Source organism: Sorghum bicolor, chromosome 1, assembly GCF_000003195.3.
Source record: "Sorghum bicolor cultivar BTx623 chromosome 1, Sorghum_bicolor_NCBIv3, whole genome shotgun sequence".
In the NCBI taxonomy this organism is placed as follows: Eukaryota; Viridiplantae; Streptophyta; class Magnoliopsida; order Poales; family Poaceae; genus Sorghum; species Sorghum bicolor.
Window position 1 is genome coordinate 63,732,229 of NC_012870.2, and position 26,653 is coordinate 63,758,881.

The 26,653-nt window shown below is 40.9% G+C and overlaps 2 protein-coding genes across 2 annotated transcripts; one reads left to right on the forward strand and one right to left on the reverse strand.

Annotated features, from left to right (window-relative positions):
- Positions 595 to 4,747, forward strand: LOC8080445. The gene is made up of 7 exons (XM_021464546.1): positions 595 to 851; positions 944 to 1,096; positions 2,216 to 2,451; positions 2,522 to 2,780; positions 3,751 to 3,930; positions 4,025 to 4,180; positions 4,259 to 4,747. The coding sequence occupies exons 2-7, from the start codon at positions 1,010 to 1,012 to the stop codon at positions 4,433 to 4,435; spliced, it is 1,095 nt and encodes a 364-aa protein (XP_021320221.1). The 5' UTR covers positions 595 to 851; positions 944 to 1,009; the 3' UTR covers positions 4,436 to 4,747.
- On the reverse strand, positions 6,496 to 12,307 carry LOC110431943 (acetyl-CoA acetyltransferase, cytosolic 1-like). The gene is made up of 14 exons (XM_021451790.1): positions 12,125 to 12,307; positions 11,963 to 12,022; positions 11,248 to 11,346; positions 10,975 to 11,148; positions 10,767 to 10,872; positions 10,376 to 10,514; positions 9,462 to 9,539; positions 9,317 to 9,382; positions 9,027 to 9,112; positions 8,145 to 8,244; positions 7,835 to 7,945; positions 7,669 to 7,710; positions 7,420 to 7,506; positions 6,496 to 6,938 (listed from the first exon to the last, which is right to left on the reverse strand). The coding sequence occupies exons 2-14, from the start codon at positions 11,988 to 11,990 to the stop codon at positions 6,849 to 6,851; spliced, it is 1,206 nt and encodes a 401-aa protein (XP_021307465.1). The 5' UTR covers positions 11,991 to 12,022; positions 12,125 to 12,307; the 3' UTR covers positions 6,496 to 6,848.

Consider the following 26,653-nt stretch of genomic DNA (forward strand, 5'->3'; position numbering starts at 1 on the left):
ATGCATTGTATTCCAGGACAGGTGGAGTAGTTTTTAACGAAAAAAATATTTTTCCCTTTATTTTATAATCCTAACATCACATCATTATTTTTGTTAGTTAATTAATATGTTAATTAAATGATCCTAATTTTCGGGGTGAGATTGCCTTTCGTGACAATACGTACTCCTTCTGTCTTAAAAAGACCGTTGTTATTGACTCTCAGACATCTTGTTTGACCATCCATCTTATTACAAATTTTTATATAAATATCATCTATTTTGATACGACTTATTTGATCATTAGATTTACTTTAATAATGATTTATCTATTTTAGAGTTTACTTAAAAATTTTAAATAAGACGAGCAGTCAAATATAATTGATCAAAGTAAAAAACATCTATCTTTTTTAGATGGAGGGAGTACAAAAAATACAACACAGTACCGTACGGAATTCTTTCCTGAATAATTATCCTTTCCTTCTCCGCACAGAAAATGAAAGAAACTGAAGTGTGCCATTTAATGAACGCCGTACGAAGAAACGGCGCTGCAAAAGCGGGAAATCCCGTTCCTTGCCCCATTTCGCTTCCTTGCCGATACCCGTCAAAAACCACCGAGACGCGTCTCGCGAGCACACACTGACACGCCTCACGCGAGCGAGCGCGAGACACAGCACCCCAGCTCACCGTCCCCACCGAGTCATCACAGAGGCCAGCCACCTCGAGCCCCCTCCTGCTCCGCACCTGCCGCCATCTGCGCTGCTCTGCGGCCCCAGCCCGGCCAGAGCCGGCGCGCGCCTGCTGCCGCCCCCCGCTCCGTTGACGGACCCCCCACCGTTCTCTTCTCCCCGCGCTGCGCGGCGGCTGGCCAGGAGGTCAGTTAATGCGCCCGTGACAGGCGGCGGCGAGCGAGTCCTTGGCGGGCGGTTGGCGGTGTCGGCTTAACTAAACCCCGCCGTCTCTCCAGGCGGCGCCCGCGGAGGACCAGGCGGGAGGCCGAGGAACGGGGGAGGCGGGTTTCCGGGGCGCGGCCATGGGGGGCGCCAAGGCGGAGGACAAGCCCGCCGCCGCTGCCGCCGTCGCAGCTGCAGACGACTGGTGCTACCAGTTTGGAAACAAGGTTGGATTTCTTCCCCAGCTGTCGACCTCTGCGATCCTAGGTCACATTTTCGGGTTCCGCTTTTGCCTAGGCTGACAAATCTCAAAGGAAAATGGAGCGGAGTACCCTTTGGCGCTGGCCTTTGGGGCCATTCCCTTGGGTTCACACCCCCCAAATCCGTCTCTGCGAGCTTCCCTGACCAGTCACACTTTCTGCGGCCAACAGTTCTGTGTCTTGGAACCCTGATCTGAAACGTCACTAAATCAATGGGGGTCGCATTGATTTTAATCGTTTCCTATTTCTGTTTCCCCATTTTTATTGTGTCTGCTAGTTCTAAGCTCGGAGCCGTTCCCGTGCGCTGTTTCAGAATTGAAGGCTGTTGTTATGTTCTGTTTTTGTTTGCATACAATCCCTTTGTTTTTGGTCCAATCCTTTTTTATTGCGGGAGAAGCTAGGAGGAATCTGTTGTTCGCCTGTTCCATTTCTGGGTGCAGTATGAGTTGCAGAAGAATAGGAATCCGCTTGATTTGAGTCAGCTTATTATGTTTGTGTCACCTCAGATGTGTCGTATCGATGATGACTGCATTTTCCGGCTGTAATATGCATCTCGGCTTGCATTTGTTTGTCTCTTTATTAGCACTTCCAGCATTTTCGGCCATCAGTTTTTTTGTCTTCCTTGATGAGAGTGAGAACGAAAGCTGTCATACTCCTCGTTGGGATAGATTCATTTATTAAGCCACTTCGGCGACAGAATCTGAGAATGTACACTTCACAGAAAGGGCCTTTTCATCCCTTGCCGTGTCTTTCATGTTGGTAAAGGCTAGTAGCTGATTTGAATAGTACGTGCCCATTTTAACTCCCCTGGCGTACACAACTGGGTTTGGGCAGATAGATCTTGAAGTTTTATTTGTTTATCTATTATATTGATGTAGCCAAATGGATGCTTCTCAACTCACCTCGTTCCAACATGGAAATATTCATGTTTGTGTTATTTGCTGTAAGGTTTGTTACTTTGTAGCACAAGGTTACAAAATAACAGATCTTACCTCAAAAAGGGCTGCAACGTATATACCGGCACTGAATGGAATATGCATTGTGCACCTGCTGATTGGTTTTGTACTTGTCGGAATCTGTTTGCAGAATGCATTTGACTTGAAGGCCCCGAAAAAGTCACCACTCCCATTGAGAATGGTTGTCTTTGCTATGACTATGTTATGTGGGATATCTATTTGCTCAATGTGTATGAAGCAACTAGGGAGTGATGGCTGGTCAAGAATTGTCAAGATTGAAGTTGTGGAACAACCATGTAACAAGTCCACTGTTCCTCCTTCTGAGGTTCAGTTTGTGCATTATCCTCAACCAATAACTTACAGCAGGTGAGATTTGCCCTGAAGCAAGATTGAGCAATCTGGTTTGTTTAATGCCTAACATAGTTTTAATTTCTAGGGAGGAATGCAAGTGCAATGCTGTCCGATTCTTTGCAATTATATCATCACAGCGATCTGGAAGTGGCTGGTTTGAAACCCTTCTTAACAGCCACATGAATGTTAGCTCCAATGGTGAAATTTTCTCTAGAAAAGAAAGGAGAAGTAACATTTCCTCTATAATAAATACCTTGGATAAAGTGTACAACTTGGATTGGAACAGTAGTGCTTCCAAGAATGAGTGCACTGCTGCTATTGGCTTCAAGTGGATGCTTAATCAGGTGAGGACTAATACATGCTGGATAGATAATTTGTTTGGATGATCATTTTCGTTTGGTTCCAGATTTCCAGTATATTTCAGTTATTGTATCGTAGGCTTCTAAAGGGCATACACGTTCTCAACTAGATGCTCGATGTTATTGCATATTGCACCAAACCTTCCACCCACTCTATGGAACTTTTTTTTTTGGGAATCCCCTTTATGAAACTGTTGGATAGCTTGTTTAGTTTTCTGATTTGCTATCAGAAACACCTTATGCATGGTTACTGATCCACACCCAGGGCTCGGTGGGCTAAATGCTCTGATGCCTTGTTTAAGCAGCATTGCCTAGACATGTGCTGATTTTGTTTTTCATGAAATTTGTAAATCTAAGTAGGCTGACTGTTTAGCGTAGAGCTAGAAAAATGCAGGCTCTTACTTCAGCTAAACTGCTGAATGCTTGAATGATTTGTTATATACCTTTTTTATAAACCTCATGTGTGATTATAAAATGGATCATTTCTGATTAGATGTTCAACATGGCATGGTTGTCCTGTATTCCTGTGTGGTATACTATTCTCTTGTAATTTTGTGTTAAATTCATAGATCTGAAAGATGTAAGTATTCTGGCCTCCAGATCCTGCATTTTAGACATTTTTTTTCTTGAAAATGCATGAGAACTGCATGCCATTGCATTAAGATTTAAGAAGAAGAGAGTATGTTACATCTAGTTTGTTAGATGCATTTTGGACAAATGAAAAAGAGCATAGTGCAAATGCATACTGAGTATATTCGATAATTTTCGTAGCGTGTCCAGTAGGCCAATTATAATCTACATGGCAAGCATATTTCTTTCAGGACTTGATCTAATTTATCTGAAAACTTAATTTTCCCTTTAGACAGATTGACTCATAAAATCATGAATATTGGCCAAGCATAGAGAGTTAAGATACAAAACAAACAAGCATTATTCTGTCAATGTATGTTTTCAGGGTCTTGTGGCAAATCATGCGGATGTAGTTGACTACTTCAATCAAAGAGGAGTCTCTGCAATATTTCTCTTTAGAAGGAATCTGCTCCGTCAGTTGGTATCACAACTAGCGAATAATCATGACAGATTCCTTAAGCAATTAAACGGAACACATAAGGCCCATGTTCACACAAAGCGTGAGGTAAAGCTATATAAGAAATGGTTCAACTCTGCCTCAGTTATGTCAGCAGTCTCTGAGTGATCTCTATGTCTGATGAGTTGTTTTTCCTTCGCAGGCCCATATACTTGCAAGATACAAGCCCAAGCTCAACACGACATCACTAATATGGCAACTGAAACAAGCTGATGAATACACTCGCGATGCTATTCAAAACCTAAATAACACCCGCCACATCACTGTCTACTACGAGGATATCGTTCGCAACAGAACAGTGAGTTCTCACTGACCCATCGTTAACTTATTCTGTTTCCTTTCATTGTGTTGCTTACCAAGCACTGCGTTGTTGCAGAAGCTTTTTGATGTCCTGGATTTCCTCAAAGTGCCAAGGAGGAATCTGGTGAGCCGGCATGTGAAGATACACACAAGGCCACTGTCGGAGCAAATTGAGAACTGGGACGAAGTCTACAGTGCTCTCAACGGTACCCAGTACGAGGGCTTCCTGAATGCTGCTGACTACGTAGTATAACATCACGTCTCCACATCTCTCGATGTGGATGTAGATGTAGATATAGTCCCTTATAGCATCCCCTTGTGTGCGTGTGATTGTTTCGTTCTTTTTTTTTTCTTTCCATGTAGCTGGCCTTGGACGTGCCTGGCAGAAATTTTGATGCGGGGAAGGCGCTTTGCCATGGTTGCATTACTCTGAGTTCCTGGTTAGCCTCACTATTAATTGTACACCTGCTTTCCTGATGTCCCTGTTACCTACCCTCGAGCTTCTCTGATGTCAGGCCGTCCGCTTTGTAATGCTTGCTGTGCCAGTTCACATATGCTTGCGTGCTGTCCTCGGTGATCTTTACTCTCTTGCCATCGAGAAATACAGCTGTGCACCTGTTGTCTCTTCATTCGATGTTTGCGGTGGGCAAGACGCTGCAGTTGAAGAGGGTATGTGGCGATGCAGTTGCCCTAGCAGGCTCTGAAAACCTGAGGCAGAATTTTCAGCGATCGCAAACTGTTTGGGTGTGCTATGACCAGGTAGAAAGGTCTCTTTCATATATTGGAATGTTCCCATGTTGATTTTTAAACGGTCAAAATTCATAAATCTTCGTGACCTGTATCATTGTCGTCCGTCTGGGCACCAGTTGTTGACAAGGACCTCTACACTGGTGTCGTTTCTGGCGAAGGGAGACAGACTTTGAATTCACTTTTGGCGTCCACGGCTGAGCTCTTGGGCAATTCACCCGTCAACGACCGGTAGATCTGGCCCCGTACAGACCAATTACCCAAGGGCTATGTTTCTGGGCCCAGCAATCATGATTGGTGATGACCGCAACAATATAATGGGCTCTTTCCCTTCCCTATCCCGAAGCATTTTCGGCCTTGTTCCATTCTGCGGTCAAAAAAACCTCTCTTTTTCTTTATCGCAAATGGCGACGGCGAGCTCCTTGGTCGTGTTCAACATGTACCACGCCTGCCTACAAGGCTCATGGTGGCCGTGGTGCACGAGATGACTGACCGCATCGACGGATCGACCTCCACAACCTGCGGATCGCGGCCATGTTACTGAAAAGATGACCTTAAGAGTCTTAAGGTCAACCGTACATTATGAAAATACCTTTGTTTGTTTGGCTGATAAATCATGATAGAAAGACTGATTTGTTATAAGAGAAAAACACTACTGAATGACTTGTAGATTCTACCTTTGATCTCCTCTCTTTCTCTTCAATGTAGTTGCCATGATGGGGTTGCATTGTTTTTTTTTTAAGTTTTTTTTTGTCAAGTGAGCCCCACGGTTATGGTCAATTCTGACTTTGTTTGGTGTAGGTTGCTGTGGCTCCGGTTTCTCCTACAATCAACACTATCCACAAAAGCCGTTTCTCTCTCACAAAATGAATTGTGACCCCCCTCCCCAACAAGCAAGCCTGCCAAACATGGCCTAAACATTGTACCTATGGCAACACTGTAGTGCTGTGACAGATGAGTCCATCTTAAGATCATTTTAGACAATAACATTGCCCTTGCCCTGAGGATACAAATTGCCACGCCAGATTTGTGTTAGAGATGGGAGGAAAGAGGAGAAGATAAGTGAACTGCAGCTGTAGGACATAGGCTCCAGAAACAAGCCCTAAATACTCATGCCTAGCCATGCTCTAAGGGACACAACATAATATGCACGAGACTGACATCAATAAGACAATCATAGCAGAAGCAGAGCAATCCGGGCACCTCAAAACTCTTTTCGGAACAGAGCTCGTTTACATAATATACACAATGAGACAATATGACAAGTAGCGTCACAAAGGTACGAACGGCGTGCATAGAGATCCTTGTCAACAACTGTTGACATGTAAGAGGAACCACTGATAAAGCAGCCACTGTAACAATTGGCTAGCACCATGTCATCGTTCCCAGTTCTGATCTACCTGGACTCGAACCTGACATGTCCGTTGTAGCATCGTTCCCTTTTCACACAAACATCTAAAGCTGTGCCTCTGAAGCATCTGAACAGATGTAGAACTTCCTTATGAGAAATGAGCAAAGGGGCTGCCCCAGTTCTCTTATTACAGGAAAATATGGAAAATATGCAACTAACAGAAGCGCGACACGCTTTATTGCCAAATCAACTTACGAATGTTCTATGAACTACTACAACGGAAAAATAAACATCAACATAAGATTACAAGATCACCTCAGGGAGCTGTTGCTAACTACTGAAGATTGCACCGCAATATCAAGTTGTAGCAATTAGTGAAATTGCACAGCAATTGTAAATAAAAAGAAAGGATCACTCAATTAGGTTCAGCTGACTATGCAATCATATTACAAGTTGACAATAACAACTGATATTGGTTAGCACCTTTTTAATACTTTCCCATATAGTAAAAGAATCCATTTGAGTTGAGATATATTCAGCGTTTTCAATCTTACAAGGTCTAGATTTCTTATGCGAGCTCGAGAACAAGAGCTGATGCTCCGCCTCCACCGTTGCAGACACCAGCAACTCCGATCTTGCCACTCTTCGCCCTGAGAACCTGTTAAAAGGAAACAAGGATTATGAGGGTCGAGCACCATATATTTGATGTCACAACATGATGACAACAGATTATGCCCAAGATTTTACTTAAAGAAAATGAAGAGAAACTACTGATCGCTAGCAAGAAGTGAAACAAGGGATGGTGTGGCTCTCATAATCCGAGTCAAATATCAATGTGAACTCTACAATTGCAGGTTTATACAAGATCCTATTTGCAGATAATTTGCACACTGAAAATCACTAAGGTAGTGTTCGGTATTAGGGATGGGGTGGCTCGATTCCACAAAGAATCCAGTAGCAATAGTGAAGATGTTTACCGTTCATCACGAATCCTATGATGATATGCTAAAGTATTTGTCAGAATTCATTATTTACTCAAAGACCAGCATCTAATGTTTTACTAGAAAAACATTGCACATATTTAAACAAAAGGGATTGTAACTCAGAAGATAAAAGAAGCATCTTAAGATAGAACTTACGCCAATAAGGGTAACCAAAATGCGAGCACCACTGCACCCGAGAGGATGTCCTAAAGATACAGCTCCTCCATGAACATTAATCTTTTCCTGCAAACACATATATTGTTAGTACAGTGAATACTAATATCATGCAATTACATGTTGCTCCTGGATTGCAAATAACAAAAGAGCCAATGTGTACTTTCTTGAAAATGATGTTTTAACTTTTAAATACATAAAGAATGGCAGTTTAATACATGTGACACTTACTGAAGGAATCCCGAGAAGCTTTTGATTTGCAAGTGCAACAGCCTGTATTGGTAAGTAAAAAGACATATTATTACAAAAAAAAGTAATCAGTAAAACAAACTATCAATGCATAACAAACAAGGCTTACAAAAAATTAAGTAGTGAGTAAAAGAAACTCAACACATACCGAAAAGGCTTCATTAATCTCATAGAAATCAACATGGGATGACTCTAATCCAGCATTTGCTATAGCCTTTGGTATTGCAAGTGCTGGAGTGGTTGTAAAAAGCTCCGGAGCCTGTATAAATATCCATATTTACAAAATAATATTCCAGATTACAAGTTCCAATAGTTAATAAACTTTGATATCTATAATAAAAACATAAAACTGTTCCAGATAAAATAACTTCTTACATCCTAAATATTTAGATCACACTGTAAATTAGAATAAGTGCACTCTACTCTTAAGGGAACTAACAATTGTTACTGTGGCTTACTTGAGCTGCATCAGCATATCCTTTGATCCTTGCAAGGACTTGCAGGCCAAGCTCTTGAGCCTTCTGCCCACTCACCAGAACTAATGCAGCAGCTCCATCACTGATCCATATAAAACAAATTTAGATATATCTGGTTGCAGAAGGCTACACAAGCAATAGCAGCCAGTACACTGGGCAGTACTGGTCAGCTAAAAATAGTCAGTACAAAATGAAATGAACAAGGTCTAGGACAACCATGAAGAAATTTAAAAGGTAGGCTAGTTTTTCTTGTTTCAATGGACATAATAATGTTGGAGTTGTTCCAAATTCACTTTAGGATATTGGCCGGGCTTCTGACGGAGCGTAGCGTAGCGGAGCGGAGCGGTACGGTATATATATACCCTTTTAAGGGTTTCATGGAGACTAGATTCTCTTGTAAGCCGCCATAGGCGTGTAACCCAAAACTCTTGAGATAGTGAGATTGTTGTCGGCTGGTGCCCGTGGTTTTTCCTCTTCGCATTGAAGAGGTTTTCCACGTAAATCGTGTGTCTTCGCTGTGATTGATTTCGTTTACTTCATATTTCTATACGTCGTTCTTAACAAATAAGACATTAAAAATGATTTTACTTATGTGATAAATCATTTACACCAATTTCGGTAGCAATTCTGAAGAAAAAGTTATCATTTATTTAACAAAGTAGAGTATACTCAAGCAGTCTAAAAACAAATAGAGAAGCAATGAAGTCTACAAAATGCATGCATAATATAAATTATAATTTAACTGTCAACAATGAAATAGGTTGTCCTTCAGACCTGTCAGCTAAACAACATATGGCAGAAAAACAAGGTCTCAGAAAGCCTTTTGTAGGACAAAAAGGTCTCAGAAATAATTCAAGCAGCTACCTTATACTAGAAGCATTTCCAGCTGTAACTGTACCACCATTCTCCTTGAAACTTGGGCGAAGTTTCTTTAGTTTTACTGGGTCAAACTAAGAGACAAAAGAAATAGCACAAGACATAAATTAAACCGCCATGCATTGATCTTACAATAACTGTTAACAAGCTCATTATGCGAGGGACGTTGCATTTGGAGGAAGCGAAAATAATCAATCAAGTGCCTGCCAGTCTTTTCGACTTTGACCAACTACAAGTTTTATTTTGTTCAAAATATTTTGTTACATCAGAAAAATTACCTTATCCAGGCTTTCATCTTTCTCAATGAGTGTTGGGGGTTTTCCTCTACCAACAGGAACTTGAACCTGGGGGACAAAACATTGAACATAAGAAAACCAAGCAAAGCACATAATGTCTAGTATCATCAATGAAGGAGAAAATTACCGGAACGATCTCCCATGTAAAAGCACCACTGTCGCGAGCAGCAATTCCACGTTCGTTGCTTTGGATAGCAAATGCATCCTATGCAAAAATAAGTAAAATCAAATATATCATAAATTGGAAAAAGATTTATTGCAATATAGACAAAAATGCATTGCAACAGATAAATGAAAATTCAAAGGCATCTGATGATTTTAATTAATACTATACAAATTTATTAAGAGGAAGAATTACGTAAACAGACACATGTATAAAATTGTAATGTCGTGTACTGATGAGCAGCTTTTAAGAGATTAATATTTATATAGCTCTAACAAGAATACAAAAGGTGCTCATTTTTGGCTCTGTTTGGCTTTTGACCGCAGGTTGCCATAACTGAACTCTGGCCGTGCCAAAAGTCTAGCGTCGGCTTTGCTCGCCCAACATTTGGCAAGTTGCTGTTGAGACAACAGACAAGCATATAGAAGTGCGGCATGCCAGAGATGTGTCAAAAAAGCAAACACTGGCTAGAGTGAGTGTGCCACACCAGACTTATGGTTCGGCAAGTTTGGGACATAAACCAAACAGACCATTTATCTGGCACATCTACTTCTATCTTTGGAAGCAAATGAATGGTTAGTTCACAGACCCAGAGCATGCATAAGCCCACCCTCTCAATCATGCCATAACCTGACAGAAAATCATTGCCCGAAAGGATCCCAGGTACTACTTCATCAGACAAGGAATGCAGATGCTGGTCTAGACCATTTAGGATGATAACCAAGATAAAAGCAAGAAGAGTCCAGGGCACTATCAAAAGAATTGTCAGCATTGACAACTATTGAATACCACAACTTATATGTTGACAGATAGAGGAGGGGAATATATTAATATATTATTATAACAAATGGCATTTACTGTTGTCTATAGCAAGAGACCTGGTCTTCTCTTGTGAGGGCATGATTGTCAGCACAAAGCTCGGCGCACATGCCCATGGCACAATCATTGTATACATCCCAAAGCCCATCCTTTAGCATGGCGTCAACAAGTGTGTCATGACCAAAACGAGACCCCTTCCTGCATTTGTAATCAGCAAGCTTATTGTATTAAAGCAGTTGAAATCCACTTCAAACAAGAACATAATATACTTTCACTATAAAAATGGTCACTTCACTAATAGCCTCGCCGCTGGTGAATCGACACATCTTACAAACAAATTTACAAAATGCAATGCGAATAAGTAAACATGCATGTACCCACCAAATGACTTAAGTTATTTGCTTTATGCAGCTTGATACTGGATGTATCCAACAAATAATAATTGCATACCTAGCTTCAGCAATGTACTTTGGGGCATTGGACATACTTTCCATGCCACCAGCCACAACAATATTATTGATACCCAATTGAATTGACTGTGCTGCAAACATAGTAGCTGCATATACGAAAGAAAAGCAAGAGCATGTTCAGGTAATCTCTCACTTCTGTGAACTTTGTGCAGAGTACACAAGGACGGACAGATAATTTCAATTCAAACCTTTCACGCCAGATGCACAGACTTTGTTAACAGTGGTGCAGACAACAGAGTTTGGTATCCCGGCACCCAGAGCAGCTTGCCTTGCAGGAGCTTGTCCCAAATTAGCACTCAAGACATTTCCAAAGTAGACCTCCTGCACGAGGGCTGGATCCACATTTGCTCTTTCCAGAGCAGCTAACAGCCCCAGCCATGGCGATGTCAGTGCTATTGGGGCGAAACAAATATAGCTTGCTCAGAGCTCAGATGTAAATGCAGAGAAGATTTGGATCTCACCTTGAATTGCTATAGAGCCAAGTTTCGTAGCAGGAAAGGAAGACAAGGCACCAAGGAAACCACCCATAGGGGTGCGTGCGACCCCAACAATACATACATCTGTGAGCAAGGAAGAAAAAGTTACTGATTGTAGAACAAATCAGAACCATCTAGTATGCAGCACCTCACAGTATATCTATAGTACTGTGCAAACCGTGCTTATAGTTCCATCTGATTGTACAAACCAAACACACATGAAAAGCACATACTGAATACTACACTACCAGTGAATCACTTGTTTCAATTGGCGCTATAACAACAATGATGGCAGTAGCTGCTACAACCAAGTACGTGTGTAGCACTCCCTTATGTGCAACCCGAAAAGGCAAAAACACAACTTGTGGTAATAATATAAATGTATTTTGCAGTAACATTTTAGTAGCAACAAACTTTGGAAAACAATGGATTTAATCAAGCAAATAGATCAGGGACTACAAGGACGAGATCAAGAGCATGGAGAAGCTAGAATGCCCTAATGGACGCAGACAGGCACTAGAATTACACTAGAAAGTGATAAATTCTGGCCTTGCAAGCTACAAAAACAAGAATTTCCAACATGTCAGATCGCTGGAAGCGCAATGGCGTGCTGATTGCCCAAAAAAATCTACCTTTGCACCCCTCGGCGGCTTGACGTCTGCCTGTTTGAACACAAGAAGAAGAGATGAAACAATAATACCTCTGGGGGCGACGCCGTCGGAAGCCATGGACGCCGGTCCAGAGTGCCAAAACCAACCACCTGCAAATCAGGGGCGGGCGCAGTGAAAATGGTCAGATCCAAATACAAATAGTAGATTGGGGGAGTTCAATTCTCACAGCAGTAACGGAAGGGACAGCATACCTGGAGTATGCTGTCGCCGGCAAAGCGGCCGACGAAAACTGATCGAATGGCGGCGCCGCTAGGAAAAGAAAGCTCAGAGTGTGTGTGAGAGAGAGAGACAGAGTGGGAAGGTTGAAGCAGAGGAAGAAAAAAGAGGGTTCGTGTTGGTAGGTGCGTTGGCGAACGCAAGTACGCAACGCAACCCCCCAAGAGGCAAATATCCCGAATATACATGTTAAAAGAGATTAATATTTATAATACCAAATATACATCATTAGATTAATAATGGTATGTATTTTTATAGTAACTAATTTAAATATGAAAATGTTAATATAATTTTATACAAATCTAGTTAAACTCGAGGTTGGTGATGTGTATTTATTTTGTACAGAGAGATAGTATTAGGGCATGTTTAGTTTAATTCTTTTGTCAAAACTTTTGCTGTTTTATTTTATCTTTTGGCAAAATAGATGGACAAAAAAGAGCAAAACTTAGACGGCTAAGAGCAACTCCAAGAGACATTATATATCCATTCTAAATGTTAGGAACAAAAATTTTGATGAGAAACTATCCTCCAACCGCTTTTTTAAATGGTCATCCGAATATAACTATTTTCTATTTCGATTTTTTTGCTAGCCAAAAATTAAAAGACGAGAATGGCTCTCTAGGCTATGCACGAGATATAGAAAACATGTTTGAGATTGAAAAGGTATAAAAAGTGATTTTTATATAAATGACTCTCTAAATGATGATTTAGAGAATGAAATTTAGAAAAGCTCTTAGAGATGCTGTATTTGGGACCCAAGAGGCCCAAAGCTGGACAAAAATATTATGGGGGCGTATGCTATGTTTGCATGGCTAATGTTTTCTCATGCATTTAAATACGAAGATATAAAGTTTGAATGCGCAAAAGTTTTGCAGTAAAAAATTAGAGACAAAAGTTTTACTATTCCAAAAACATTTAAACACCCTCTTAATATCTTAGATCACCTCTAAGAGTTCTATTTAAATTTGAAGAGTCATCTATCGAAGCGCTTTCTTTGTGTTCTATCCTCTAACAAATTTTCTATATGTTGTATTTACTCTAGAGAGTCATTTTTGCTATCGACTCCCTTCCCTTCCGAATTTTACATAAGTTATTTTTTTTTACGAAACTGGAGGAGCCGCAGCCTCTACAGGAACTTTATTAAACAAAAACAACAAGTACATGAATCAAAGTAGATGTACAACAGCATGCTCTAACAGCAGCTTCAAGAAACAAAAAAAAAAGAAACAAAGAAAATAAGTTGTAAGCAGATATCTATTGAAGACTTTGGATTCATAGGAACAAATGATCTCCAAGTCCAGGCTTTACTCTATGCTGCAAGAGCATGAGTTCTCTGAAGAATGCTCGTCTGAAGTCAAGAAGATTTAATCTTTCCCCTCTGAAGATGAGACTATTCCTGACATTCCAGATTCCCCAGCAAGCAATGATTATCGTTTTCATAAAAAAATTGGGAATTTAACTGAGCTTTGATCAAAACACATCAGGGAGGCTGCTGATCACCTCGATGTCAATTAAAAAAGGATATGTTTTTCCAAATATATAATCTAGCATGTATACCCATATCTATATATCCTATAAAAGTAAATCCCACTAAGCAAATTATCTTACACCTTCTTACGTCACATCATCATCCACTCCTCCTGCTACCATATCCAAAGTGTCCACTCACAAATGGTTTGAAGTAGTTGATGCACTTACCCATGTTCATGCACACATGCTGCTATCATTATTCTCTCATGTGATTTCCTTTCTTTCTCTTAAAAAACCAAGCTATATATAGATGACTCAATAGACCATAGTATGTGTGTGTATATATATATATATATATATATATATATATATATATATATATATATATATATATATATATATATATATATATATATATATATATATATATATATATATATATATATATATATATATATATATATATATATATTCATATCACGGCAAAGGAATCCTCTTATATATAGATATATTAGTATGCCTATATACTCCTTCTGTCCTTTAAATTTTTTAGTATATAGATTTTGCCATGTATATAGATACATATTATATCTAGATATATAATAAAACTGATGTACCAAAAAACATTTATCAAACTAGCAATGAGGATGTGTTCTGATGCACAGGAGTATGTTCTGACGTTTCAGGTTTCACGTGTTGAGGGCCGAGCTCGACGCTGGAATCTGGATCTCTGGTGGCGGGCGGAGTGCACGAGGTGAAGGTCACTTCCTTTTTTTTTCGGACTACAAGTTCCACCAGGAACAAATAACAATGGCAAGCACTTGAGATCCGACGGTGATTTAATTTGGACGGTTTAGTTGATTGCATTTTTTTTAACCTTCCAAGTTCAATTTGCTTCACCGAGCAGAGCATGGGCTCTCATCTCACACCATGGTTATTATGCAATCTCCATCTAAAATCTGAACCAGACAATAGTTCAACGTTTTTTTCTTCTTCAAATCAAGTAGTGCTAAAATGAAACTCACAATGAACGGAAAAGAAAAGAGCACCAGCAACGTTTCATTACACATCTTGGTTTTCATTCCATTCCTCCTCAAATAGGTGCACATAGGTTAGAGGTCATCTGTCAAAATAATCAGTAGTGGATCTAGAAAGCTATAGAAGAGAGGGTTTAACTCATCTCTAACCTTTAGAGCTCTTTCTTCTTGCTCTCTTCCACATTTATAAAAAAAAGATAAGATAAAGGGGCTCTATTGTCGCGGATGCGGTAGAGGGGGACTGAACCCATCCCGCTACTAGATCCCATCTCACTAGTAAATCCCTGTGGGGCGTAGTGGGGCTCGTCGCCCAGCACCTGTTTGCGGTGGTGGCTTGCTAGCCTATGGGGCACGACGGCTTGTGATCGCTCAACTTAGTTTGATTTATTACTCATGTTATATGATTGACCTGACGGCACATAGGGCCATGCGGTGGCAAGTCTACGAAAATCATCGTTAAACTGTCTAGAGTGGAGTAGCAAAAAAAAAACTGTCTAGAGTATAAAAAATAATTTTAAAAGTTCAGGAGGAGGGAACGGTTTTGGATTGACGATAGAAATCAGAAAAAAAGGTGAGGAGATACTTTTTCCACGGATAAAAGACACCGATGGCAGACATAGGCCAATTCCTATGGCCCAAGACATTTAGATGTCATGGGCAGCCCAAATCTTCTCTTCCTGGAGTTGGGCCAAGTTCCTCCTCAATCGTAGGCCTAGTAGCATAAAAATGTGTGAGCTGCTCTAATATTCTTTTTTTTTTGTAATCATTGCAAGTTCCAGTACAAGACAATAATGTACCAAATCAGGGCTTTGTTCATTTGGATATGACTAAAGTGCAAACTGTTCCTCTATCAACGTAAAGCAATTTAGTCGTCATATCAAAATGTGGAAACACACTAATTAATTTGGTAAATTGTTGATATCAGACATTCATGCAACTTCTGCAACAAATTGTAAAATCTGAGGAATAATGAATAGGTAGAGAACAGTGGACACAAGGAAATGGATAAATCAGGTTATTTTTTTTTCGAAAGGCGGCAAAAAGCTTTTGCCGGATTTTTATTAGACGAGTAAGGAAAACAAAAACAAAAGAGTATACAAGTTACATACAAACAGCCCGTAGGATAAATCAGGTTATTATAGGTCGGTAAAATGAGGTAATAAATTGATTGCGTGCAAACAGAAGAAAACACATTGGATTTTCGTCGCTCAAGAAGAGAGAGAGAGAGAGGAAACAAGGAACAATTGCAAGAAGAATGAAGCTAGTTTCTAGCTAGTCGCCTAGTCCACTGCACACCAAGCAGCTTCCTCCCAACCCCATTGTTGGTGGCGGCATGGCCGGCACCAGGGCTGTGTCCAGGATCCGTCGCTCGGGTGTCCTCTCCGAGGACGCCACCACCGGCTGCGCCGCCGCTCCCGGTGCCGTCCGGCGAGATTGTGCCTGGGGTCATCGTCCGCTTGGTGTCCCCATCGTCGGAATGCGACAACAAGTTAAACCTCCTATGCATCATCGTGAGGGGTTCGCCTTGAGAGTGCATGATATGGTTAGAGGAGACGAGGATTATGAGCACCAGGATGAGGGCTACTTTGCTAACCTTACAGAAGACCATGGTATATAAAGCTTAGCTACCTAGAGAAAGAAGGGCCAACAATGGCCGGTGATGAGCTCCTAGAATGAGCTAATGGTGAAGTGGTGAACTCTGGTGTGGCTGATCTGATGTGTGTGAGCTCATGTTTTTGCTATTTATAGCATCGTACTAGATACACTGAAAGGTGTGCCGACTAGAGCTGCAATGTATATATATTATATAAAACATAACTACGGGCACCTTTATTAGCTTGGCACATGTGCATGGTGGGCACAAAGTATATTAGTATTTGATTAAATGGATTAATCAGACAACAACACTAAACTCCACTCTTTTGCAAGTTTATATATAGTATATGGACATGGAGGAGGTGAAGGACCACACAAAGTAGTACTTGTGCACTAACTGTGACATGTTTGTTACAGGCATCCATTACGAGGATCATCGCTTCAACTCAAAATTTTTCGAGAGCTCTTTGTCGAGGGCCGTCATCTGCAAAGTCTTTGCGGAGAATTTTTAGGCCTTTACCGAGAGCTTTGGGCCCTCGGCAAAGAGGACGCGCCCAGTAGTGAATGGCTGTAACACCCAAAAATGTGAATTTCTATTAATAGGAATTAATTTGATTTATTTAAGTATTTTTGCGAGCATTTGAATCTAGCAAAATAAATAATTTTGTGCAAATTAAAATTTACCATGAATTTAGAAACATGAATATGCACTCATGCTGGAGCATGCTTTATTTTGTGTTGATTGCTTTGCTTTGAATTTGTTTGCATTCAAATTTCTATCTAGGAAAAGCTTTGGAAAAATTGTTTTGGAAAAGAGAAATAAAATAAAAAAAAAGAAAAGGGGAGGAGCCCCTGGAAACCAGGCCGCAGCCCAGCCTTTCTCACCCCGGCCTGTTTTCTTTCCCCCCAACCCGCGGCCCAGTTCCTCCTCCCTGCGGCCCAGCCGGGCAGCAGGCGCGCCTCCTTTCTCCCCCTCCTCCCTCTCGCTGACCTTCGGGCCCCGCACGTCAGCCTCACCCACTCACCTTTCCTTCTTCTTCCCCGCCGAGACGCGAGCTGGGAAGCTTCCTCCCCGAAATCAACCCGAACCCCGTGATTTCCTTGCCTTATTCGTGGATTCAAACCCCTATAAAGGACCCAAGGACTCGCCCGCACCTGTTTTTCCCATCCACGCGAAGTAAAACAGCCCTAGCCGCTGCAGCCGCCTAACCAAGAACTCGCCGAGTTGCGCCGTCGCGAGCCGGGCTCCCTACTCCTTCTCTGGCCGAACCGAGCCCCTGGGTGAGTTCGCGTGAAGCTTCTCCGCATCCCGGTGTTTTTATTTCTTGAAAGGGTGCTCGGAAACGAGGAGTCCGCGGACGCCGGCGAGCTCAGACGCTCCGGCCATGGCGCCACCACGCCGGAGGTGGCTCCCTGGTGGCCGGCCGCCGCCGAGGCCCCCTGCTGGTTTCTGAACCGTCCGATCAAGATCCAAGGGCCCAAAACAGATCGTACCCCTTCGCTGCACTTTTTGTTTAAGAGCCCCTGAGTTTTCCCATATCTAACCCGCAGTCTGTCACGCATTTCAGGAATACGCTTTGTTAATTTTGAAAACGTACTCTGTCGGTTTGGAAGGGAATACGTTTTCTGAAAATTACAGCTTTGCCACTGAACTTAGATTGCTTATAAAATATTCATTTTAACTCCGTTTTTGTCCATTCAAATTTCGTTAGATTCGTATTTCCGAGCTCTACTTTTTATTTATTCTCTGTTTTGAAACTTTTCATAGTGATCCCTGCCGACCTTCCTTGGAAGTGGGTTAAGAGGCTGATCACCTCGGGCGAAAGGGTAAATCATGACTCATGGGTAAAGATGTACAACCTCTGCAGAGTGTAAAACTGGTATACTAGCCGTGCTCACGGTTATGAGCGGCCTTGGGGGTTCTTGCTGCGCCGACGATGAGCTTATTAAGTTGTTATGTTCATTTGATTATCGTTTATGCAATGGATTAATTATGCTTACACATGATCATAGGATTAATGGATTATTTATGCTTCCTTGACAATTGCTATTTAATTATGAACATGCTATCCACTATTAAAAGCTAAATGCATCAAACCAGTGTCAGCTATTTGAGCCTCATGAATCCCTGGTTATACTTGTTGAGTACGATATGTGCTCACTCTTGCAATTTCCCAACACCTCAGGATATGATAATGAAGATGACTGGAATGAGGAGTACCGTTATGAGTACTAGGTTTGGAGTCAACCAGTCAACAGTGTCCCTGTGTGGAGCTTCCGTCGAGAGCGTGGTTTACTTTATGCTATCATTATTGTATGAGACTATGTGATATATTATATTCCGCTATGTAATAAACACTGCGATGGTACATTTGAGATTTGTCTACTTATGTGTGCGACTGTTTCTGGGGCACATATGAGTCTTTTATGCATCCTATTTTATTCTTAAAATTTGGGTGTGACAATGGCCTGCTGCTCCTGATTTTTCCTCCCCCCAGGACAGCAGCAGCCTCTGCAGGCCTCGCCAATGCGACGACGACCTCGTCGCCGGTATCACGCATGGCCGCGCCATAATAACATGAGATCTCATCGCGGACGTGGAGGAGGTGATAGACGATCGATACACGTACTATCAATAGTGGCCTTGTTTAGATCACAAAATTTTTTGTTTTTGGCTACTATTTGACAAACATTGTCCAATCACGGAGTAACTAGGCTCAAAAGATTCATCTCACAAATTACAGGTAAACTATGCAGTTAGTTTTTATTTTCGTCTATATTTAATGCTCCATGGATACGACCAAAGATTCGATGTGACGGGGAATCTTGAAAATTTTTGCGAACTAAACAAGGCCTTAATTTAAAGACGTTTGCTCAGACTTCACAGTAGTATGTCCTCTCCTTCACAGTAGTTTTTTGGGTTTAGCTCATATTTTTGCTATTTATAGCATCGTACTAGATACAAATACAATGAATTAGGTGTGCCGACTAGAGCTGCAATATATATTATATAGAATATAACTACGGAGCCACCTTTATTAGCTTGGCACATGTGCATGTGGGTCGCACAAAGAATTAGTATTTGATTAAATGGATTAATCAGATAACAACACTAAACATCTCTCTTTTGCACTAATAACTGTAACATATGTTTGTTAGAAAGTACGGACTATACCTCTCAAAAGCCTTAACATTGTGCTTGCTTGTCCTAGTGTTTGTGTTTATATATGTTACAGATTAATTTTATACCTCTTAATAATATAACCCAACCTCAAAAGCATACCCAGAGACCCACACCGCACAAGTGCTGGTAACAGCTACATTGCCGACAAAGCTGCCGTACGTGCAGCACTCATCAGTTATATATCTGCATGATAACATAGAGATATATATGACTCTTTCGTACAATAAGAAACCTCGATGGACATACTTTTAATAGTTAACTAGATAAAAGCACACTATTACGTAATTTCTCAAATCAAAGCAAAGCTAGCGAGCAAGATATTGGCATCATTTGTAATCTGTCCTTGAGGGTATAATGGAACACTGGAGTACAAATGAACCATTCTTCTTTTTTATAGATATATAAACGAAGCTTTAGTTTGAGATGAAATATATATTATCAAGTCCTCTACACTCAAATGGTGTATAGCCAATACAAATGCAAAAGATAAAATAAAGAAAGAAAAAGAAGAAGAAAGAGATTCAGTACACTCTAAGAAACACAACATAGTAGGCTCAATACTGTTAGATTTAATATGGGCCTAGCCCATATTTTATTCAATTAAATCAATTAAATCCTAGGCCCATATGTAATGCTATTGTGCAATATAATTTTACTCCAATATAGTTTTTCTTATATATAGAATTTTAACTATATGTTGACTCAACTTAAACATGTGAACTATATATGTGTGTGCTCTTGTTGAGAAGTTGAGGGAGGCTAAGGGTGTGCCACACGTGCATGCTGCTCTCGAGCCATGTTGTGGTGTGGCGTGGCGTGTGTGCGTGTGCATGGCGTGCTGGGTGGCACTGCTCCATGACAAGATGTGGTCCCGCTCTGACTTCTATCCATGTGTATATAGAAAGACCTCGTTAGAAGCCTCATGCTATTCACGTACACCACACCTTCTCCTCTCTATTGAGTTGCTCTGAGTTTTCCCTGTTCAAGTCTCTCCAAAACATATAGAAGATTGGAAAACATGTCTCTTGAAACCACACACCCCATGCCTAGGACACCTACTCGGGTGTGCCAGGCGATCAAGATATTTTTGGAATGGTGGCGTCCACATGTGACTGTTCACATCGACTACTTGGCACTTTAGGATATGGGATGACGACACATGGGATATGGAAGGATACAACAAATGCCTCCAAAGAGGGAGTAAATAACTGAAGGGTGTCGTCATCATCAGCCCATCAGATTGATGGACTACAAAAGGATTCCCTTGATGCCACCATCATACCCACACTATCACTATTCCCACATGCCCATGCAGGCATCATCATTTGCATAGGCAGCACTAGGGCCTTGACCTACTTTGTGGTCGTCCACTTGGACTTAACATATATAGTGACGCTGAAGAACTAGTGTTATAGGGGCACAACCTTGACCTTGCAGAATAGTGCACATCTTCATCATGAGCGATGGACAACAGTGATATTTGGACAAGATATATCCATCACCAATGGGGAGGCTCCAGATCTTGACATGGAGGTATTAGATGCAGTCACCACCAATCCTGAAGATGAAGAGACTTCCTCTATAGGGAGTTATGACCCATGAGAGAACCAAGCTAGCAAGGAGATGGGGTTGGGGAATGGGAATGGGATGCCTCACTAGCACTGTCATTGTTACTAGATAAGCTTTTAGTAGCTAACTCTAGTGGTGACAAACAATAGTTTGGTGTGCTAGGGGGTTGGAGGCGCCGAGAGGTATCCTGACACTATGGAGAAGGAGAAGGGGTAGAGGCACATAGTTCTCTTATATGATTTAGTTGCTATTAGTGGAATCGTTGATCATTGTATTCATATATAAATATGTCCTAGTGTTGGTTGTTGTGTTTTGTTTTCTTAAAAGCCTTGAATGAAACTCTGATCCATGCATGTTTGGATGAGAACTAGTAGATAGGGGCCATGGTTTGTAGGAAGGGAGTTTCAAAGAATCTTGTTAGAAAATAAAGAGGAAGCATAAGAAATGAATCATCATTGAAGGAATCATGAAATAACAAAGCCAACTGTCATGATGCATGTTGCATGGTAGGGTATATATATATATATATATATATATATATATATATATATATATATATATATATATATGACTACATTGTTGTAATAAGCAACTAGCATGTTTATGTAACAAAGGGCTGATGTGTGTCCTCGCACACATTTCCCAATAACATGAACTGAGCATCCATATATATTGAACACCAAATTTGAAAAGCCCCTACTAATTAGCTAGGATTTTGGAGTTAGGCACTATGTGAAATTAGTGGAAGCAACTAAATTAGTATGCTAATCATTCACAAGCATTTAACCTAACAACTTATGTTCATATATATAATGAAGAAATAATAGCTAGCATCAATACTTAAGAACAAGTTGATGCCCGAATTGCATAATAAGCAATACACTTGCAAAGGTTTGCTTACTAACATATCAATCCCGTTGATATAATGATTGACATATATATGAATTAGTTTTAACATATGCAAGTCTCATACGCCAACTTGACCACTAATTTGAGCCAGTTTGACCAACAAAAAACAAAATCTCTAATCGATAACACCTATGGAAATAAGATTACAGAAGAAACAAATAAAAAAACACACCATGATTACGTGGAAACCTCTTCTAAGAAAAACAACGGGAGGCGAGAATCAATCAACCCAAGACACTATGAAGCGAAGAATACAAGAGGTGAGAAGGTTGGAAAGGCTACAAATTCTTCGTAAGTTTCACTCTCTAATGGATGAATTTGGTAGTTGAAGTCTCATTTCTCATCTCGTCACCTAGCTCTCTCTTACAACAAACAAGAAACACATGCATGGGTTTGATTTTAGGTTAGAATTGGTGATTTTACAGAAAGACCCTAAAGTTAAAGGGTATTGCAATTTGCAAACGACTCCAGTTTGACTAATAAACACTTTTAATTGCACCATGTATTGGCCACTGAATATCGCACAACCGGTGAAACTAAGAGCCGCATGTCATCACATACTACTGCCATGCTTCTTTTTAATTAATCTATACTATGCAGCTTGTTACTGCTAGCTGTTGTACATATGGACGGATGCAGTGAATATAGATGGCATAATGTACGGCTTAAACGTAAAGAATCAACCCCAAAAGAAGCTAGCTAGCTTAGCTTAGGGTAATTAATTAACATAGGTCTTGTTTAGTTCAACCAAAAATAAAAAACTTTTCAAGATTCTCCATCACATCGAATCTTACAGCACATGTATGAAGCACTAAATATAAACGAAAATAAAAACTAATTACACACTGTAAATCACGAGATAAATCTTTTAAGCCTAGTTACTCTATGATTGGACAATGTCTGTCAAATAAAAACGAAAGTGCTACAGTTCCGAAAACCGAAAAGTTTTCAGAAGTAAACAAGGCCATAGTCATGTAGCATGCAGGTATCTATGTCTCAGCGCGGCTGAATATTCCTAGGCACCGCCGACCGTCACATATTTATACTATACTTCAAAAAAAAAAGTTCAAACTATGGTTGAGACCATCCTGACGGCGGCTGCAAGCAACAAAAGATGAAATGATCCATCGAGGCGTCATGTGCGTGCACGACATGCATGCACATCTCCCGAGAGTTGGCGGCGCACACGTACGTACTCTACGTCGCTAGCTTCAGTTTTGCTTCGTGCGCGCGTGTGCGGCCTCTCATAGGTCCTCATGCGTTTGCATGTGAAATATTGCATGCAGCATGCATGGATGTTTGATGTCTATATGCATTGCATGCATGTATGCATGGCATGGCTCTCCGAGAGAGCTAGGGACGTCTCTCACAATAAGGACAATGCAGCAATATCATGTGCTCGTACGTGTGTGCGCTATGCTTGCTTTTGGCAAAAAGAGTACATATAAATATATAATAATAAGTGTTAACTCATATACAAGTACACTCTAAAAAGCACCTAAACAATTAATAATTCCAAACTTTTAGCTATATGCATCTCCAGACTGGATCTACATTGATGTCGATCTTGGCATGCATCATGGCTGGCCGGTACTACCACATTTTTACCTAAAAAGAGAGCTCTAGCACATGACGGGTGCAAAGAATGCAGTATGGATATTCTACGTCTAATCCGGCCGGGCTCTGCAACAGTAGAAGAAATCGTTTTCTAATGAGTTCCAAGACGAAGGGAGAAGCTCTATAGTCGACAAACTTTCGTGTCAGATGCTTCAAAAAAATAACTTTCGTGTTAGATAGATGCATGCACTCGCGCGCGCGCATGACCCTCTCCACTATACGTACGAGCGATCGATTAGCTGGCTCTTATTTATACGAATGTTAACTGAAGTACATTGATTATGTGAGTATAATCACTATGCCAGAACGGACAGGCGGGACCTTGTGTTCACGTTCACCTAGCAATGAAGACACATATCACCGCCGAGCAATGTGTGAAGATATCAAATGGCTTCATGGAGTGATGGTGGAAGGATCATCAGGTGAAGACACAATCAAGATGAATTGGTGAATTCCACATGAATATGATCATGGAGATGGAAATGATGATGAGGAGAAATCGATGCTTGCGGGCATCACAATGAAGATGAAAGGGAAATGTACAAGGCAAAAGTACGCTTTTAGGACATTTCATTTCACCAGCGTAAGGTGTGTAGAGAAGTTCTTTGGACAGATTTAGAATAGATAGTCATGCTATACTATAAGAGGGACAAATGTATTTGCTAATCAGTTATATATCTTGTTCCACTAGGCAAGAACTATTTTGAGAGTGCATTTAGATTGAGCGACGCAGAAAGGATGCAAGTGGAAACCTTTATGTATTGTTTGAAAATGTAAACTTAGTTAGTGCTTAAGGTGTTGGTTGTCTTGTTAGACACCATTTGCAGTTAGCCATTTGAAAAATGATTAGTGGGGTGTTTTTACACCCACCGAAACTCTTCAATGAGGTGCACTAAAAAATTAGGGCGCGTTTGGTGTGAGCACGCCGCAACTCGACAGAGCATGCCACAACAAACGTTACCTGATGTTTGCTTCTTGACCTGACTTATGGTGAGCCGCACTTTTGCCTACATGGTGCTAGTTCATTTTGACGCTGCCAAATCTATAGCCGATCCTTATGCTCGATCATCAATCACCGAAATTAAAACTGAACTTTGTTGTTCAAGCATCGATAAATACCCTTTTTTAAGCAGTGAAAAAAGAGAGATCCGAACATAATAAGAATGTATAATTACACATGAAGCCACCTGGAGCGAGATTACTAATTACATAGCGGGTTTGCACTTGAGCATTATTGTTTAGTGGAAAGTGGAAGCCTGGAAGGTATCCTCAGGGAGGCGACCCGGCCAGGACACTGGAATGTCGTCACCAGCCTTCGGCCAGCTTGAAGAATCTATATACCGTACATTGAAGAATATACGCTACTAGGCAGGTACTGATCGAGAAAAGAACAGCTAGCGTACAGTACACCGCGCGATCATTTGTCCGATCTGGTATGTGCATGTGCCACGAGGCCTCATACATGCGCATGCAGTTCCAAAGTGATGGCGGAGTGCTCGCATATGCATGCATCATGCTGCTGGTAGCTAGCCTACATGCATGCAGTGGTATCTACTGTGTAAAAAAGCTCATCGCAGACGCGTCTAAAAGGTCATTACAGATGCAGGTCTCTAATAAGGTATATGTGATGACTGGAAATTCACAGACGTGTAAACACGCGTCTGTGATGAGTACATATATCACATACGTGCATAGACGAAACACATCTGTAATAACCCCTACCAAAGACAAGTACAAACAAAACAATCGCAGATGAGGAGGGAGTTGTGGCTTCGCCAGAAGAGGAGACTATGGTGGCACATGCAGAGGAGCAGGGTGGCGCCGCCGAAGTAGGAGGTGGGGTGGCGGCGGTTGGCAACTCCACGACTAGAGCCGAGAATAGAGGGCCGGGGACTGCGCGACTGGTGGGTGACTCACGTGGACTTAAGTTGTGAATTCCTTGGACTTGATCATTTTCTTTGGGTCCATGACCCTCCACTCTCAAACATGCACTTATCCTAACATAGACATGTCTTCAGAAACCGCGACTATGATATATGTCCTAGAAGTCTAGTATTTTTTAGAGCTAACACATTATAAACGAGTTTTCTCTAGACACATTTATAATCTCACAACACATACGCGGCTCACTATGGGATACCCATGCTTTGCCGAGGCAAAGGCCTAAAAACACTCGGCAAAAGACCACACGACAAAATTTTAGCCGGCAAAGCGGTCTTTGCCGAGTGCTATTTTTCGGGCACTCGGCAAAGGCTTTGCCGAGTGTCGACACTCGGCAAAGATAAAAACGAAAAAAAAAACAAAAAAAATTCCCGAAATAAAAGAGATATTTTTTTGCAGGAGGCCAACGCCCGCTAGCCAAGTTCTAGAATTTTTTGCGTCTTTGCGGCCCATGGGATTCAAACTCGTGACCTCTCGCTCACGTGTCTCCGCTCTTAACCACTGCGCCACACTATGACTTATGTTTATATTGCATTTCGGTTCCTTAAATATTATACCAAATTATGTGTAAATTGATTATTTGAGGTCCTAAATGATTTTAAATAAAAAAGTTGTCAACTACAGAGTTTCATAACTTTTTGGGATCTACAATTTTTATTTAGAGAGTTTCTCCATCCGAGGTCGTTTACAAATTTTAAACTTCAAATTTAAGAAATTCAAACGTAGTTTTTGCATGGCAAGATGATTCCAAAATAAAAAGTTGTCAACTACTCCCTCCGTCCCTGAAAGCTGCAATTTCTAAAGTTGTCTTAAGTCAATTTTTAAAACTTTGACCAAATTTATAGAAAAAAACACTAAGATTTATAGTACCAAATTAATACCATTAGATTTATCATTGAATATATTTTCATAAGATACTCATTTTATGTTATACGTATTGATGCTTTTTTCTATAAAGTTGGTCAAAGTTATTAAACAAGTTTGACTAGCACGGATTCTAGGAATTGAAGCTTTCAGGGACGGAGGGAGTACAAAGTTTCATAACTTTTTGAGATATACAAAGTTTATTTAGAGAGCTTTTCCATCCGAATGTTTTATTTATACTCGACAAAGAAGCATTTGCCGAGTGTTTTTCTTTGACACTCGGCAAAGAGATTCTTTGCCGAGTGCCCGAAAATAAA

Excerpts from the sequence above, each read along its gene's own strand:
- LOC8080445 (XM_021464546.1), top strand. The coding sequence starts at position 1,010 with ATGGGGGGCGCCAAGGCGGAGGACAAGCCCGCCGCCGCTGCCGCCGTC. Across the intron at positions 1,097-2,215 it reads GCTACCAGTTTGGAAACAAG|AATGCATTTGACTTGAAGGC; the intron begins GTTGGATTTCTT and ends ATCTGTTTGCAG. Across the intron at positions 2,781-3,750 it reads TCAAGTGGATGCTTAATCAG|GGTCTTGTGGCAAATCATGC; the intron begins GTGAGGACTAAT and ends GTATGTTTTCAG.
- LOC110431943 (XM_021451790.1), bottom strand. The coding sequence starts at position 11,990 with ATGGCTTCCGACGGCGTCGCCCCCAGAG. Across the intron at positions 9,540-10,375 it reads CCCTCACAAGAGAAGACCAG|GATGCATTTGCTATCCAAAG; the intron begins GTCTCTTGCTAT and ends ATTTTTGCATAG. Across the intron at positions 7,711-7,834 it reads AGATTAATGAAGCCTTTTCG|GCTGTTGCACTTGCAAATCA; the intron begins GTATGTGTTGAG and ends TTACCAATACAG.